Source organism: Anabas testudineus, chromosome 18, assembly GCF_900324465.2.
Source record: "Anabas testudineus chromosome 18, fAnaTes1.2, whole genome shotgun sequence".
NCBI classification, from domain to species: domain Eukaryota; kingdom Metazoa; phylum Chordata; class Actinopteri; order Anabantiformes; family Anabantidae; genus Anabas; species Anabas testudineus.
Window position 1 is genome coordinate 12243781 of NC_046627.1, and position 19433 is coordinate 12263213.

A 19433-nucleotide genomic window follows, 5' to 3' on the forward strand; every position below is an offset into this window, starting at 1 on the left:
ACACTTACCCTTTTAACTTGTACTTTGTAAGTCACTTTGGATATTACAATTATATAATGCTTTAATTTATCTCTAATCTGTATGCAATTTCTGTGTACTTGTTAGTTTTATTTTAAAAAAGAGGGTTACCTTTTACCAATTACATTTTATACATCTACAGTAATACAAGTGATACAATAGTAATATATATTTAATATGATATTTCTCATTTCAATTAGTTCGAAAACAAATTAGAAATCTGGGAAGTGTCAGATATTGAAGGTGTTGACAATGAAGAAAAAAGTGATGCGAATTCTTAAAATTTCCCTTCAAAGTTGAAGCTTTGCATCTGTTGAAGTTACTGCAATAAAGCGCTCTAGTGCCCCTAAATGTCACTGGTGTTCACTAAATCTATATTTCAGTGATAGCACATACACAAAGAAACCACAAAGGAAAGTTGTGTTTGTTCTGCTCTGTCAATGACTCAGTTCAGTGAAGCTGTGATAAAGACATCATAACAAGATAGGACTCATTGCCTCGAATGGATCGGCTGGTTTTGTTCACCTCAAGTTTTATTCAAGAATTAAAAAGAACACAGCTCATATTGCACTAAAAAGCTCACACTGAAAAAAAGACTAGCAACAAAGGAACAGGTAACTGTTTCAGCCAAACATTTTGACATTCATGTCAGAATAATTCATAACAACTATGATTCAGACTGGCTGAATGGATATTACATATAAAAAAATGAGATATTACAGGAAACAATCTGACTCCATTCTCTGAATACAGCTGTTGAAGTGTCAAACATGTTCTACTTTATATCATATTAAATATATATTAGTGATTTGATAATGTTGACAGAGGACTAAAGTTGCACTTAAACCTGTGTAATAAGGGACAGTATTCAGTAGTGTACTGTTGGACACTTTTCACTTGAGGTTTCTGGACCTGCTGCCACCACAACTGATTCTGGTTGAGCAGTAGACAGTAGATAAATACTGTTGTACTTTTACTTAAGTCACATTTTAAATGCAAAATGAGTATTTAAATCTGGGGTGGGTGTTTTTGTTTGATGTTTTGTTTTTTTGTTTTTTTTGAATAAGGTGATGGATATAAATCAAATGTCATCTATCAAATTAAAGTCAGTAGTTATGGAGGTAGATTTTACACAAACAATCTATCCAACACAAGTTGTTGCACAATTCAGTTCCTACTCTGTGTCACCAGACTTCCTGTGTACAACCACTGTTCAACACTTTACTAACACATTGCTATGAATCTACCTTCCGCCCTTTTACTGTGTGGGCGTATGTTCACCACTATTTTTTTCGTGTTACAGAAATTTAACTTAAGGTTTATAAATCTAACACGGGATAGAAATAATCCGTGCATTTTGAGTGCATGTCTTGAACTACAGCTTTAATTAATACGATTTCTACCATGGCTGTCTTACATTATTACATTAGTGCACTGGGACGTGAAAAAGAAAAACAGATCAAAGTGTCCCACTGCCCCTGAATGTGACACCGTGACGTCTTATGACGCTCCTGTAAAGAGTCTTTGTGAATGAAGTTCACTTGGTGTCGGATCGTCCCACTGACCGGGTTTTAAATGACTGCTGAGCTGAAAATGTGATCACAAACGTTAATGATCTTGATTTTTCTTTTTTTATTCTTCTTTTGTCAAGGGTGGGGTTCATGTTAGACATTTCCTACCAAGACATTTCCAGCTGTTTTGTTCTGAGGATGGTTTACTGTGTTTTCCTGGTCGTCGCTCTGCTGGATTATTGCGCAGGTATGTACAGAAGGATATCCTGATGTTTCATCGTGCTTTTAAATGATTAAGGCTCTTTTTTATTATATGACTTCAGTAAACGAGATACACATGAATGTATTAGGAAAACAACAAACTTTGCTATTAGTTAACAGCAGAGTTCCGCAGGGAACAGTGTGCGTAAAGTCAAGTCAAGTCAAGTCAAGAAGCTTTATTGTCATTCCAACCACATATAGCTGAAGCAGTACATAGTGAAATGAGACAACGTTTCTCCAGAACCATGGTGCTACATAAAACGGCAACAAGACAAACATGGGGCTGAGGACTGCTAAGTTGTCCTAGCAAAACACATAAAGTGCATCCTGTGCAACCTAGTGCAAACAGTGCAAGAACACAAAGAAAAAGTGCAGACAGACGTCAGAAGACAGTGCAAAAACAGAACACAAAACACAAAACAGCAGCGACCAGTAGCGGAAATGATCTGAAAGATGGAAACATGACAAATAAAGTGACACAGTGCAAAATAATGCTTAAATCTAAAGAGCATGATGTGAAATGGTAAGTTAACAGTAAAACAAACAGGTTAAACTGATTCACACTGTGATAACTGAGTAGATTATTAGCCACAGGTAAAGGGAACTGTCCATGTGGGGGCGCAGTTTTTCAATGTTTCAGGATCTACAGGTTCTTACTAGTAGTAGTGTTTTAGCAGTACAGTAGTTTCCTGTCCTGCAGCTACCATGTCTCATTTTAGTTTTCACAGTTCTCTCGTGTTCTTTTCGTCATGATTTCTGACAGAAAGTCTCAAGTTTTGTAGAACTGGACAGAGCGTTGATGTGTAATTTCTGTCAATATTATAGACTACTCATTATTTATTCATAAACTGAATCAGACATAGTTTGGAAACTTTTGCTGCAGAAATATCATTTGTTGCAGTCGTGTTAATTTATATTGTTATAAAGCTTCTTTGTGTGGGGTTAATTGGGAGGTTTGGATAGAACTGGACTGAACCAACCACTGTTGGCATCTTTGGGTGTGTGGGATGGTTTTTCCCCCTAAGAGACTTTTTCTTTGAGCTTCGTGCCACATTCCAAAGACATGCATGGGACTGGAAGCTGTGCAAAGGTGTGGACGTGATCTCTCCGCCTCTGTCAACCTTGTGATCGGCTGGCAAGCTTTCCTAAGTACAAACCTGTTTTTTCCCAGTGTCAGTTGGGTTTGGCTTCACCCCCTCACACCACTCTACACAAAATAATTTCATCAGCCCTTCCGTGTTCTTGCCTTTTAAAAGACTTTGGAGAGACTGTTCCTACCACTATTGCCTGTGCTGCATGCATAGAAAATCCTGAAGCACCTCCATCCTGACTCAGACTGGAACGTCAAAACCAAAACTGTGACATCACTGACAGGTAGAAGTTCTTCAGTGATTTGAAGGCCAAGAGGGTCAGAAATTAATAAAATAATTATTGTTATTCTTATTGTTGTTGAGCCTGTCCTCACTCACTACAATTCTCCATTGTCCTTATAGGTAAATGTGATCCTGACTGTTGTCACTAACCTCCTCAGTACAGGTGCTATAGCTATTCAGTGAATGGATTTCCACATTCTACCTGCAGCATCACGAATCACGATTTGAATGCTGAGATAAAAAATGTCATCGTCACACAATGATTTGAGAATATAAAATAAAACCTTGTCTGACTTTTGGTAGTAATCTAACGGGCACTTTACTGTTTCTGTGGCTGTTTCTATATTGTATCAAACAGACATTTGGAAAACATCCAGTTACACTGCTTGTATGAATGGGTGTGGCCTTTGCCTCTATGTAAAATAGGTTTATTCAAGTTCAAGTGGGCGTTAACATTATACCACTAATGGTGGTTAAGGTGCGTTTAATGACACTGACCCTATGAGACAGCTACTTGTCAGACAGAAGACGTCCAGGAGTTTCAGTGTTGGGTGGACAGAACTCCAGAGTTGCAGACGTCATGTGTCATACTTGTTTTTCATATCATGCCAAGATTTGACGTTCATGTTGGTCCAGTTCACAGAAGAGAAAAGTACAGATTGCGTCAGTGGAGTTAAAAAGCTGAATATGCACATGTTTATAGATAATAAATACTATATTAATCCTGAGAGAAATTTTACAAGGAAGTGTTCAAAGAGTGGGAGGGTGGTGTTGTTGAAGTCTATGTTTTTAATGCAGGGTGTTTGTGCCAGATTTCACAACTTCACGGGGTTGTTTGAGGGTTGTGACATGACGTGCTGTTGCACAGCTTTATACTCATAATAATCTGTGTGGATCACATTTATTTCAGTTAGGTACATCGATATATTAGAAAGACCTTTCAGTATAACATGATATGTGCATATTGTTTAATTAAGGATTTTAATGATGTTGGATTTTCTGTTTGTTTTGTTTTTATAGGTTTTTCTTCGGTGCCTGGTCCACCAGAGAGAGTCCTGGCGTATGTGGGTGAAGATGTCATTCTGCCGTGCAGTTTCAACATCGCTTCAAACAGAGACGATCCAACAGTGGAGTGGTCCAAAGAAGACCTGCAGCCAAATGTCATCTTCTTGTATCGTGATGGCTGTGAGACCTTTGAGATGAAGCATCCAGCCTATGAGTACAAGACTCACCTCATCATGAGAGAACTGAAAAATGGGAAGTGCTCATTAAGGATCTCCAACATACAGCTGTCTGATGCAGGGACATATCAGTGCATGAGGATCTGGAAGGATGCTACTCAGCAAGTTACAAAGGTGGAGCTTGTTGTAGGTATGTCCTGTCAAGTGTATTTGGGGTCAAAGTTAGGAGTGTGGGTGGAACAAAACAGATGTAATTTATCGTAGTCCTGTATTGCATAAAAGAGGCATAACTACAGCTTCACACAGAAGTGTGCATCAATATTCAGTCTGACAGTACAGTGTGTTACTGGTTTATTGTAGCTGGAACATTTTCAGGTGTTGTAATAAAAGTTAGAATGGTTAGCTATTATTGTTTGTGCTGTCTATACAATCTATTGTTTCCACCCATGTGGCATGAATGGAAAAACTTGATTTGTTGTATTTATGACCTTAATGGCAGATCAGTCAAACCTAATAGAACTGATCATTTAGTACATTTCTGAACGTTGCATGAAACATTCAAAAGTGACACACTGCACAATTCTTGTTACAGCTGCAGTTTCTGAACCAAAACTCAAGAGGGTTTCAGCTGAGGATGGAGAAGTGACTCTGCAGTGTGAGGTGAGCTGCTGCTGGCTGCCACAACCAGAAGTAAAGTTTCTGGATGACCAGGGAAACGACCTCCCTGCTGAAGACACGAAAATACATCAAGATGCGAGTGGATGTTACACTGTGAGACAAAGAATGACTCTCCAGACTGCCACCAACAGGTTCCAGTTTTCATTTAGTGCTTTTTTGTAAAATAAAACATGAAACACATCAGTGTTTATGTTTAGTTCATTTTGTTTAGAATGTGAAGTGTAGAATGACTCGTGTCAAAATATTTAAAATGTTATGTATATCTACTTCCGTGAACAGAAATTGAGTCTGCAACTTCAAATATTGTTATCCACAAGAAAACCTAAATCTTTGTCTAATGTGTCTTCATCACAGTGTGACCTGCAGAGTTCAACAGCCAGAGTTCAACCTGACTAAAGAGACAAAGATTATCATACCAGGTACAGTAAACTGTGTCCTGTAATAAAGAAAACCTGTAATAATTCACTAATATATTTACATGGAATGTTTTAATTTGACTGTTAACATGTTGAGTGCCAGAATCCTGGATGTAGATGCATCAAATGGCACCAAAGTCTCTCATTTACCTACTTAGTGATGATAATTCAACCATGTATACGTGTAACTGTTGAAAACAGTCAGTGGACTAGCCGACAGAAACCATCTCTCTCTGGATCACAAATCATTTGTATCGTCTTCTGGAAGATTTTATTGAAATCAGATAATGTATATTTAAACGATGTTTGTTGTCTTTCAGCTGTCTGCATGGGTTCCTGCTGTCTAACAGTTGTCATTGCTGTTGGAGTGACTGTTTTAGTTTCAGCAATTACATGTGGACTAGTAGCCTGGCTGTGGAATAAATATCACAAATCTCGTAAGTTACTAACACTGAGAATATGTTGTATTAGTCACAGGAACTCTCTTGTTACTGTTGCATGCCTGGCTATGCAGTAAAATCAACATATCATACACACCGTAATAATGCAAAAACACCACAAGATGGCAGATGAGGAACAGACTGTTTTCATATTTAATTAAACCTTAAACATACTATAACTTTACAGCACAGATGACTTTAAGTAATTTACACCAGAATGTCTGTGTTTTACTTTTAATGTGAAACAGCTGCATTAAGTGTTGAGTTTGACTTAATATATCAGCAACAATCAATTACACTAAAACACCCAAGAAACCGAGTTTAACCAGATGCATGTGCTCCTTTAAAAATGCACGTACTGGAGTCATTTCTCAAATATCGATATTTCTTACCATATTATTTTTTCTCTATTCATACAGCAGATGCACAAACACAGAAAGTCAACAGGAAAACATCAGATCAGAGTACAAGGAGTGGGATCTCTGAAAATCTGTCATTTCTGGAGGACAGCACCAGGGATGACAATGTGGCAAACAACAATCTTGAAAGCTTGGCTCATTATAAGGTGCTTAATGAAAAAGAAGATTCCATCAGTCAGCCACAGAACCTGCCATCTTCTTTAAGACCTATTGTTTGTCAGCACCATCAACCAACAGATGTCTGCAGTGCTTTTAAATCCTCACCCGATGCCCCAAAATCCCTCAGCCATGATGCCAGCACTTCGACAAGCGACCTCATTTCAAGACCAACGACCTCAACCAATAATCGTCCTCCAAAGTCAGCCAGTTTTTGCTCTTTGTCTATTCTACAACAAGACAAGAGTTCAATGCCTGACATTCAAGGTTTTTCAGCATCAATCCAAAGGAGACCACGCATAAACAGCACCCCGACTGGTTTGCCTTTTTACGAAAAAGTGTTGTCTAGTTCGTCTTCAGTCAACTATTCAAGGACAAAAATGGCAGCTATTGGTCGTTCTATGAGTGAGTCTTCTGCTCACACTTATCTGAGAAGTACCAAGCCTCGTAGACCATCGATTGGAAATGCAGTGATATCTAGTAACCGCTTTGGTGATCTGGTGGATTTGAATGAAGAGTTCAACCCACTTATTGAACATTAACAAAGGACAAGGCTGAAGAATCCAAATAAAACATATATGCACTACTAAACCCCACAGGTATAAATCAGACTGATGATTTTTTAAGATCTGCAAAAAAGATGGCTTTTGATAAAACATTTGCTGAGCTTGCAGCAAATGTAAACCTACATGAGTGGCTGGATAGTGTATTGGTAAGATCACCACCCTATATGCAGGAGACTGAGGTTCAAATCCTGGCTGTTGCCTAAGGGGTCCTTAGGCAAGACCTTATGCTTCCCCTGCTTTTAACTTGAACTTTGTAAGTCACTTTGAATGTTGCTATTATTTACTAATGCTTGAAATTATGTCTAATCTGTATAAAACCTTTTTAGACCTGTAAGTTTTATTTTAATAAAATATTTATTTAAATTGTAAATAGAAGTGAGGGTATTTTTCCTACCTGTATATTACCTTTTATACATCTACAGCAATACAAGTGATACAATACATCATGATCATTCCTGTTTCAATTTGTTGGAAAACAAATTAGAATCTGGGATGTGTCAGATATTAAAGGTGTTGACAATGAAGAGAAAACTGGCTACACTAATGTCACACCAAATAGTATTTACAATTTATACAATTTATTTTTGAAGGCTAAAGCATATTTTGCTATTTATTTTGGTTTCATGGAAATAAGTGATAGATAAACAGGTATAACAGTCGATACATCTACCCTATCTTATTTATATTATTGTAAAGAATACTGTTGTGATAGTAAAACTGTGGATTTATATCTTGTGTATTTATTGTTGTAAATATTTTCATATTTTTCTTTACAATTTTCTATTGGTGACAAATTGGTCATGTAATTGTATAAAAGAGTTGGACAACCTTAAAATGCTTCCATTACAAAAGCCCAAAATGTTGGTTTGGTTGATGTTTAATGAAATGTTCAAAGAACAACATGTTTTGATTTGGAGTCGTTTGCTGCTGGCTGTGTGGGCTCAAAGAACAAAACAAAATACTTTTAACACAAGTAGATCAGTAAGTTTTATGTTAAAATCTGATCTAAGGGTAATATTTTACATTTCAGTGAAATGATAGAAATTCTGGAAAATTGTGGAACAAAACCATAAAGTTATAGTTATGCTATATAACAACATAAATGACATAAAAAGAGAAAACAGAAGGAAGAAAATTAAGAGTCAAACGGGATAGACAAACAAGATAGAAAAAATTGCTTTTGATAAAATAAACCAAGACAAGCTAAAAACACTTTTTTGGCTGCCAGAGTATATCGTCACATTGTTAACTATTAGGAAAAGTCAAAACTGAACTCTAAAAATCTACAAGAAATGTACAAGAAGACTTAGATGTTATTACCACCACAGGGATTGTCATGAATTTAGGGTCTAAATGTTCTAAAAATTGAAGTGAAGTCTCTTGCAAACACAGCATTCAACACAATTCAATTTACTGTGTTCAAGATATTTTAAAAAAATATATAAAAAAACACACATGTAAATGGAACTAGGTGTTAAAGTAACACTTTTTTTTACACAATATGGATCAGGACTGTCAAAACAGAATAATGTATCTTAAAAGCTCTTATTTCATTTACTGACTTCACTTTCTTCAGGAGTCAGAAATATTGGTTCAGCAAATATAGCATTTTACTTTCCACAAACTGCAACAGAAGAACATATATAAAAATAACATTACTGGACACAGCTGTTGATTGAAGAAACCAAGAGAAGGTAAAAACACTTTTTTTCCTGCCAGTGTATTTCTTCACACAGTTTACTAGATACTAAGAATAAACTGTACTCTCCAGTATTTAAATATGTGTTAGTGCTAGTTACTAACACCTGTTTAAATGCTCTTTTATTTTTACACAATAAATAAAAGAAGAATATGTCTAATATCTATCAAGGTTACTAAAAAAATCTAACTTCCACCAAAAAGGTCAACATTTATAGAAGGAGGTGCAGCTCAGCTGTACATCTGAAGTGACTCCAATTAAGTGCTTCAGTGCCCTTAAATGTCACTGCTGTTCCATAAAACCATATTTCAGTTTTTGTCTGTGTCAGGTTTCTCTCCATTTTATAATACATTTTATGAAATAAACAAGACTAGTAAAGTTGATGAACTGCTGTGTACATCGGCACTAGGAGGAGCTGTGGTGGATGAATGGAAATTCAGATTTGATTCCAATGTAAAAACATTGAATATTAACAATCACATATTATTGTAACAACAATGTTAAATGGTCCTGTAATGTTGAAAAAAGCCAAACTGTGATCTTTCACATAACTAAGTAGGTTTTAAAAGGCTTCTGCTTTAGCTGCACATCATAGCAGCATTTCACAATGTCTTATCACATGAACATGTTGCTTACTAGAAAGTTGTTCCACAACCATGTTGATTGATGATTTGTACACAAACATAATTCACAATATTGCAGTTGACATAAAACATTCATAATCGATGTTTTCTTTAAAAAAACATATAGAACAAAAATGTTTTTTGCACAAATAACGGCAAAATGTATGGAGGGAGGTGCAGCTCAACTGTGCATCTGTTGAAGTTAATGCAGTAAAGTGCGTAAGTGCACCTAAATGTCACTAGGGAAATCAATGTTTCAGCAATATTTTTTGCTGTGTTAGGTGTCTCCCCATTTTATTACACATGTTGGGAAAAAGATAATAATTAATAATAAAATTATAATAAAAAACAATAATGACAGCCATCAAACCAGCCCTGTGAAGATGAATTGCAGTATGGATCATGATAAAGTCATCTGAAATTATATATTTATACTATTTAGATATTATATAGGAATAATGATTGTGTTAGTATTACAATTTTTCATAAACATTCCTACCTGGAACATGTATCTGTGTCTCTCTGATCTGCTTGCTGTTGCTCTGTTGGACTCTACAGGTGATGTTGCTGTGTCTCTTCTCCACAGTCACTCTGCTGCTGACAGTATAGAGGTCATGAGGACCTGAGAAAATAAACTATTTTCTCAGTTATGTTATAACAACAAATATAACACCCTTTCTATGATTATTTTGACGTTTAGGCATCAGACATTGCTATTATTGTTATTGTTAATATTGTTATGATTACATGTCCTTCAAAACGTATCATTCTTAGCTTTTAGTTGAGTTGTTTCTTTCTTTTTCGTGTTTTTCCTGTCTGTTACAAGAAGACCCTCCTCTCCAGCCCTATCCCTGTTAACCTGATCATCACCTCCTTTCTTACCTACTCAACTTTCCTGCAAGGGTCACCACATTTAATGTGTTACAGTGGCTACCGGAAGTGGCCCCAAGCAAAAGAAAGAAAATTTGCAGGAGGTAAAATGGTTTTGGAGCATTTATGTTGACACTACAAGGAGGCTGGGGTGGATGAACAGAAATTCAGATTTGATTCCAGTGATTCATATTATTGGTCAACAATATTCATTGGATTATTGTAACCACAAAAGAAAATGGTCCTGTTATGTAAAAAGAAACCAAGTATGATCTTTATACTAAACCCAATCAAGGAGGCTTTTAAGGTTGGGGCCCTGTTGAGTCTCACAAAATCAGAATTGGTTACACAGTCTTTAAGCTAAGGAAAAACTAAAATTACCTTTACCGACTTTCATTGTGGATGTTTTGGGTAAATATTATCGCAGACATGGTTCATGTAGAACTTCAGTAGTAGTAGTTTTTTTTTTTTTTTGATCGTTTTTTATTTTAGTATGACTTCTTTTTGGTGTTTTCCTGCTATATCTCCCTTTCAATCACATTCATTGAAATTAGTAATTGACCAGATCAGTCATTTTCAACAGTTTTGAAAGATTATCTGATTTACCTAACTAAGGAACTTCTGCCTGTATTGGGGGAAGAAAGCACCAGTATTGCCCTGTGTCAGAAATTGTTTACTCCAAAGATTTTCAAAGAGATGTTTCCATGTGCAAGTTCATTCACAAACAGTCTCGTGATTAGAATAAGATGTATTTTGACTGTACAGCATTGATCCATGTTGGTGTACATGGATACACTTTGGGTCTGGGCCAGGTTTTGTCCACACCACCTTTGAGAATGTGGCATTGATGGCAGGTTCAAGATGACTAGAACAACATCATCTCCAGCCAGGGCAATGATTGGATGGCGTGAAGAAATCAGCTTTGATTGCACAGAAACTGAGGACAACAACAACAAAAAAAAAAAAAAAAAAAAAAAACACCACAATACTACTAAGTGTGTAAGATTTACTACTGATGAGACTAAAACACCTGTATACAACTCACACTGGAAGTTTAAGCACTATACACCAGCACAGATGTTCAATTCCAAATTGTCTTATAATTATAAGGACTTTTAATTGATCAACCGGTGTTGGTAGTTCAAAGATACAATAATAATACTCACTATACGTAGCTCTCTACCCCAAAGGTATTGTGGAAAGAGACCCTGGTTTGTGTTAGTACTTATGTGCAAGTGTCCGAGCTGGAGGAAGGACTCCATGGCCAGAGATAAGACAGGACAGGAATGAATAGTCAAAAACTTTATTTATAACAAAAGAACAATCTTAAAAGCACCAAATTCAATAGTCACCAGATGGGAGTAGACGACATAGGTGGGTATGGTGGTCTGGGTGGAAACAGGAAGTGACGTCACGACCAAGATGGTCAACCAACGGAGAGCACATGGACAAAATGGAGGACAATGGAGAAGGTTCAGGAGTGCAACCAGACTATCACAGAAGCACCATGAGAATACAGTACAATCCAAAGCAATGCAATTAAATGTCTAAAACCGGTGTGGGAAAACAGGCTGGGGTAATGAACATAGGCAGTCCAAACAAATAATCCAGAAGGCCAAACTCAGGTCAAGGGTAATCCAGGTCATACACAATTAAACAGTTCGGAGATAATAAATCCAGCAGGCAAAATCCACAACAGAAAAACTATCCAGGTCTAAACACAGAGATCCAAACAGTAACGGAGCCGGGAAAGGAACAACGAGGGGGGAAACAGATCAGAGGGAAACTCACAGAACCAGAGGGGTAGACGGGAAGCAGATTCAGGCCAGGCTGGTCCATTGAGGGGGAATCCAGTAAGGACAGGGTAGAAGGGGAGCAGGTCCGAGAAGGGGAATCGGGCAGATACAGGTCCAGGTCTGGTACTGTGAGCAGGGGGAATAACAGAACTCACAGCACCAGACAGTCAGGCAAGAGACGGGGTCCAGTTCAGGCAGAGTCCAAAAAATCCAAAACAAATCTGTCCAAGGAAATGCATGTTAGCGTCCAGGAGTTGAGAACAAACTATCTGGCAGGGGAGACAGGTGAGCAGGCGAGTATTTATAGTGTGGGGGAAACCAGGTGTAGTCAATTAGGTGAGTGTATGTGACCAGACTGGGAGAGGAAACTGGAAGTTGTCAAAATAAGAGCATGGTGGAGCTAAAGGCAGCAACGAGGCTGGAATCATTACAGCAAGTACTTATTTGACTGATTTTACTTTTAATCCCTTAAACCCTGGTGGCTGTGAAGACTACAGCACATGGAGAATCATAAGTTTTATAGCATTAGCTCATAGATTAACATCTTTACATAATTTATTTAACCAAAAATAATAAACATAGCTAAACATAACTGAGAAGGTGTGTTAATCAAGCAGAGGTCAGAAATGAATGCCTTGTGTGGATGAGAAAAAATATACTGTTACTTTATTGTTTTGATTTTTGTGTGTGTAGACGATGACACTAAGCACTATTCAATTCACAAAATTCAAGAATTATGCGTATTTCAAAACACATTTGTATGTAAATTCAAAATATTAAGTTCCTTTACAGAGAAAAAACTTTTAGAATTCTATTTTCACTGTGTACATTATAAGGTCTTGTAAAACATACAGGGAAATGTTAAACAGTAGACTGTGCAAAACACATATTTAAGGATTTAGGTGTTAATGTAACTTTTTTTGTAAGTACACAATATTGATTAGGACTGTGGGGACCTTCAAACATACAGTACTATCTCTTGGTAATGTTCTGAAAAGCTCGTCCTATTTAATTTACTGATTAACATTGTAAGGATTTGACAGAGGGGACAAACTGGTGAGTAGAAAAGGGTATTTATCAACAAAAGGCGAGGGACATGGAGAAGTATACTGTAAGTGCCCCATGCACATCTAATGGGTTTATCCATATTCTGGAAACAAATGCAACATACTGTGTATAAAACAAAAATTTCAGCCTGCCCTTTTGTAATAACCTTCTTTTTAAAAATGTGTTTGCATTGACTGGTTATTTCTCTACTAAAATTAAAGCAAAGAATTTAAACAGAAGAAAAAATGTTTGTAGAAGAAAAAACTGTAAAACTAAAATCATTGTTTCATCTTTACCTGTCTGAACAGGGCTTTTAAGCCACCTCATGCCCAACCCCTACATAGTTTGGTACACTTTGTTTGCTATTATGGTTTTTACTTGTCTCTCCTGTTATGTGCCTCTATCTCCATCTCTGGATATTTAACATTTAGACCAAACAAAAAAGATTTTGTCCTCAGTGGAATTTGGTACTTACCTGCTTGGAGACATTTACCAAATAAAAGCACTGGGACAAGAAACAAGAGCAAAATCATTTTTTGTTGACAGTGTTGTTGTTTGTCATCGGTCAAAAAGTGTTCATAGTCAATCTGAACTCAAGCAGAGTCAAAAGCACATATGAAATCAGATGATGGGAAGTTGATTTACACTTGTAAACATGTAGGGTTTTCAGTGCAACAGAAAGAGATTACTCATCAAGTTTTCTTTAATGGGTCGGTCATTAAAATTGCAGACACATCAGTGAGTTTAGTATGTCTGTTTCTTCAGCCACATGTGACTAAAATGTCCACTCTGAGGACACCTGACTAAGTAAATGAACAAAAAATGTACATAAATCCTCCAAATGTGAAAGCTTTGGTTTTTCAGGACACAATTAATGCCAGACACTGGTCAAAGTAAAACATGCCGATGAGATGAGAAGAGAGAATCTGACAGGGAGTCCCTCTTGAGCAACACAGGAAGAAAGTGGAGAGGAAAAACTCCCTTTAAAAGCCCTCAGACTGAGAGTGGGCGGCCGTCTGCCTCAACTGATTGTGGTGAGTTTAAAGTGGAGATTGAAAAGAAGAGCAACAACAAGCAATTATTTTTTCCACCTCTAAGGAGAAGAATGTGAAACATAACGTCCGTGCATGTTACAACACAAACAACCAAGCAAACATCTTTAATATAAAGTCTACATAATTATCAACCATTAGATATGAAATATATAAAGTAAGAACTGAAAAATTCTGGATGTCTCCAGGTTAATAAAATCAGATATGTCACTTTAGCCAACATAATGTTAAAACGAACAAGTTTGTTCTGATATTTTTGTGTTTGTTTCCTATGTACACTAGCTGTGTTCTAATCAAGTGACTACTATATAAATAAATATGTAGTTATAATATCACTGGCAAACCAAAGAAAAAGTAATGTGGCTTAAGACCTTTGCACAGCACTGCATCATATTTGAAAATGTTGACAGAGGATTAAGTTATAGTTAAACCTGTGTAATAAAGGATATACTGTAGACACATTTTACTCTAAGTTTCTGAACCTGCTGCCACCATGACTAATCATAGCTAAGCAGTGGACAGTAGACAAATACAGTTGTACTTTGGCTTAAGTCAAATTTTAAATGTTAAAAATAGAAATGACTGGACACAGGTTTTCTTCCTGTGTACAGCCACTGTTCAACACTTTACTAAAACATTGGCATGTATCTCCGTTCCGCCCTTTTACTGTGTGGGCGTTTGTTCACCACAGTTTTTTTTTTTTTTTTTGTCTTGTTACAGAAATGGCTGGTTTATAAATCTAACACGGACAAATACAACGCTATACGTGCATTTTTAGTGCATGTGTTGAACTACATCTTTTATTAATAATATCTCAGCAATGGCTTTACTACATTATTACATTTGTGCAATGTGACGTGAAAAAGCAAAACCGATCAATGTGTCCCACTGCCCCTGAATGTGACACCGTGACGTCTTATGAAGCTCCAGTAAAAAGTTTTTGTGAATGAAGTTCACTCGGTGTCGGTGCTTCATACTTCATATCCTGATGTTTCTACGTGCTTTTAAATGGAATTAAGCTAATTTGTATCATATGACTTCAGTAAACGAGCTGTTAATGTAGTAGGTAAACTACAAAGCTTTGCTATTGGATAACAGCAGAGTTCCTCAGGGAACAGCAACATTTATGGCTTATATTTTTATATAAAAAATGTTATCATCACACAATCATTTGAGAATATAATATGAAATCTTGTTTGACCTGTCTGACTTTCGACAGTAATCTAACGGGCACTTCACTGTTTTTGTGGCTGTTTCTATAGTGTATCAAACTTTGGGTTTTGGAAAACATCCAACTACACTTCTGGTATGAATGGGTGTGATCTTTGCCTCAGTATAAAATGGGTTTATTCAAGTTCAAGTGGGCGTTACCATCATACCACTAGTGGTGGTTAATGTGTGTTTAATGACATTAAACACTGACGTTATAAGAGGTGTTCATGTTTATTGAGGCACAGATTTCAGTGGATTGTTTTATAACTTTGTTTTGATATTCCTGAAACAGCCTGAGGAACAGCTACTTGTCAGACAAAAGACGTCCAGGAGTTTCAGTTCCGAGTCTGCAGAACTCCAGAGTTGCACACGTCAGGTGTCATAATTGTTTTTCATATCATGCCAAGAATTCATGTTTGTCCAGTTCACATAAGGGAAAAGTACAGATTGCGTCAGTGGAGTTAAAAAGCTGAACGTGGTTATAGAAAATAGATACGTTACCAGTCGTGAAGGGAATTTTAGGAGGAAGTGTTCAAAGAGGGGGAGGGTGGTGTTGTTGAAGTCTATTTTTTCAATGCAGATTGTTTGTGACAGATTTCACAACTTCAAAGGGTCATTTGAGGGTTGTGACATGTGTTTAGTGTCAGGATTTAGGACTTAGGTTAGTTTAGTTGTGATTGTTAAAGTTAGGGTAAAGTCTTAATGAATGCACAATGTCATTCAGTGCCTTTGTATCTTTAGAAAGACAGCTGTGAAAGGAAGAGATAGATCTATCCACTACGTCTCTCTGTGGGTATTTATTTATTTTTTGATGTGTCTATGTCTGGTTTTGCAGGCAGTAGTCAGTGTCATCAACTCTCAAATAAGTTTTACCTTTTTAATTTTTTTTGTTTTGTTTTTGTATTGGTGGTGAGTTTCACAGCTTTATGCTGATAACAATCTTTGTGCATCATATTTATTCCAGTTAGATTTGTCAATATATTACAAAGACCTCTCAGTGTAACATGAAATCCGTTCCGTAAAGTACGTGTGCATATTGTTTAATTAAGGATTTTAATGATGTTGGACTTTTTCCATGTTTTGTTTTTATAGATGAAAAACAGGACCTGGCCTGTCTTGTTACGTGTACATGAACGAATGTACTTGTACAAGCACTTATTTGACTGATTTTATTTTTAAGACCCAAACCCTTGTGTCTGTGAAAACTGCAGCATGTGTTAAAAAGCCATCCTGTTGTATTTAATTTCCACACAGAGCAGTTAGTCAAGCAGAAGTCAGAAAACATGGTATTAGTGTTGAAAAAGGTAAAAAAAAAACAACAGCAAACACTTTCACTTTGTTGTTATGACTCTTTATGTGTGTACTGTAGATTAAAGGGTAAAAAAATATATATATATTTTACAATGCAGTGTGTTGCAACCACAACAATCAATTCATCCTGTTCAAGAATTATGTATGCATTTCAATCAAAACACATTAAAAAATATATTTTATAGTTCTCATTTCATAGTGTACTTTTGAATGTTAGTGAAACATACACGTGGAACGAGGTGTTAATGTAACATTTTTTGGAATCACACACTATGGATCAGGACTGTCAGGGCCTTCAAACCTACTGTCTCTTGATAATGTTCTTAAAAGCTCCTACCTTATGTTTACATTACTTTAACTGGGTATGGGGATAGTGAAGGAGCTAGAAATATTTAATGTTCTTCAAATATAGTATATGACCTCCCACAAACAGCAACAAAAGACTACATTGAAAGCAACGTCATCAAAGGACAGTCTAGTGTTGGTTCATATCCTTTTTTTTTAAGCTAATAAGCTAAATGAAGCTAAAAGAAAAGTTAATATAAAACAGGTTTATGCATTCTTATCCATGTATGTGATTAAGGGAAGCTGAAAATCTGAGGCCGGGGCCAGGAGGAGAATTGAAAGTCAAAATAAAAAAGGAAGTGCTCATGTCATGTGAAATATGACTGAGTGTCTGAATGACACTTTTGGTGTTGTTTACTGACAGGGCACACAGTTTGAGCCAATTCAATTAAATTCAGGTTTGCGATTTACTGTAGCCAAATCACAACAAAATCCATATCATGGCATGTTAAGATGTTAAAAAAATCATACAGAATACCCAACTAATCCCTCTTGAGCAACACTGGGAGACAGTGGAGAGGAAAATGGGAAAAACTCTCAGGCTCAGAGTGGGCGGCCATCTGCCTCAACCTGTTGGGGTGAGTTTAAAGTCAAGAGAAAGAAGAGGAAGATTAACAACAACTAATATTATCTTTACAAAATTATCAACCATTGAATAAAAAGTACATAGGGTAGGATTAAGTATTTGTGCATTTAAAATATATATTTGTGGCGTCAACATTATTAAATGGTTGTTGTCTGCACCCTGAAAACGTGCACCCTCTTGTGGTTAAACTGACACATGATTCTAAGTGATCACTACTAATTTGCTAATTTGTGGGAGGTTAAAAAGAGTCAGCAGTAGCTGCTTCACAATATACACCCTTTTCCAGTTTTCAGTTTAATTAAACTCAGCATTGTCAGGTTTGGCTGTTGCTTGGTCTTCTGGGAATAATGGGCCTCTAATTCACTGGACCTCTGAACTACTGTATGTATCAACAACAGCATGGAACAGTATAAGCATTAATTGATTTGGAAATATATGAAACCATCTGAATGATTTGTATCATTAAATTGCACTTCATTAGACTGAGTTGGTATTAAATAATACAATAATGTTTCACTTCATTCCTGTCGTGTCTCAATTTGTTCACCTCAAAGAACAGCAACTAGGAGGTGAAAACTGGTCCGGCCAGTTGGGATAATCAATCTTGATATAATTTGTTGATGAATCATGATGATGACATTTTTCTCGCACACAGTCACATCACACTTGAGTCAACAATAACAAAACCAAAGAGCAAATCACAAGAACCTTTACTTTCTACAAACATCTTCTTGTTACTTATTTCCAACCACAAAGGGAAGTTGTGTTTGTTCTGCTGTGACAATGACTCTGTCCAGTGACGCTGTGATAAAGAAATTATAACAAGAAAGGACTCATGGCCTCGAATGGATCGGCTGGCTTTGTTCACCTCAAGTTTTATTCAAGAATAAAACAGAACAAAGCTCATATTTCACTGAAAAGCTCACACTGAAAAAAAGACTAGCAACAAAGGAACAGGTAACTGTTTCAGGCAAACATTTTGACATTCATGTCAGAATAATTCATAAAAACAATGATTCAGACTGACCGAATGGATATTACATATAAAAAAATGAGATATTACAGGAAACAATCTGACTCCATTCTCTGAATACAGAGCTGTTGAAGTGTCAAACATGTAATACTTTATATCATATTAAATATATATTAGTGATTTGATAATGTTGACAGAGGACTAAAGTTGCACTTAAACCTGTGTAATAAGGGACAATATTCAGTGGTGTACTGTTGGACACTTTTCACTTGAGGTTTCTGGACCTGCTGCCACCACAACTGATTCTGGTTGAGCATTAGACAGTAAAAAAAATAGTGTTGTACTTTTACTTAAGTCACATTTTAAATGCAAAATGAGTATTTAAATCTGGGGTGGGTGTTTTTGTTTGTTGTTTTGTTTTTTGTTTTTGAATAAGGTGATGGATATAAATCAAATGTCATCTATCAAATTAAAGTCAGTAGTTATGGAGGTAGATTTTACACAAACAATCTATGCAACACAGGTTGTTGCATAATTCACTTCCCACGCTGTGTCACTAGACTTCCTGTGTACAACCGCTGTGCAACACTTTACTAACACATTGCTATGAATCTACCTTCCGCCCTTTTACTGTGTGGGCGTATGTTCACCACTATTTTTTTCGTGTTACAGAAATTTAACTTAAGGTTTATAAATCTAACACGGGATAGAAATAATCCGTGCATTTTGAGTGCATGTCTTGAACTACAGCTTTAATTAATACGATTTCTACCATGGCTGTCTTACATTATTACATTAGTGCACTGGGACGTGAAAAAGCAAAACAGATCAAAGTGTCCCACTGCCCCTGAATGTGACACCGTGACGTCTTATGACGCTCCTGTAAAGAGTCTTTGTGAA

The 19433-nt window shown here is 36.5% G+C and overlaps 1 protein-coding gene across 1 annotated transcript; it reads left to right on the forward strand.

The window, feature by feature from the left end:
- Positions 1-1572: 1572 nt before the first annotated feature.
- Positions 1573-7935, forward strand: LOC113168485 (butyrophilin subfamily 3 member A2-like). The gene is made up of 6 exons (XM_026369512.1): positions 1573-1776; positions 4184-4534; positions 4937-5153; positions 5377-5441; positions 5759-5875; positions 6298-7935. Exons 1-6 carry the CDS (start codon positions 1680-1682, stop codon positions 6993-6995), a joined length of 1545 nt encoding a protein of 514 aa, XP_026225297.1. The 5' UTR covers positions 1573-1679; the 3' UTR covers positions 6996-7935.
- Positions 7936-19433: the final 11498 nt, after the last annotated feature.

Coding starts and splice junctions, on each gene's coding strand:
- LOC113168485 (XM_026369512.1), top strand. CDS start 1,680: ATGTTAGACATTTCCTACCAAGACATTTCCAGCTGTTTTGTTCTGAGG. Junction 5,154..5,376: donor CTCCAGACTGCCACCAACAG/GTTCCAGTTTTC, acceptor TCTTCATCACAG/TGTGACCTGCAGAGTTCAAC. Junction 5,876..6,297: donor GAATAAATATCACAAATCTC/GTAAGTTACTAA, acceptor CTATTCATACAG/CAGATGCACAAACACAGAAA.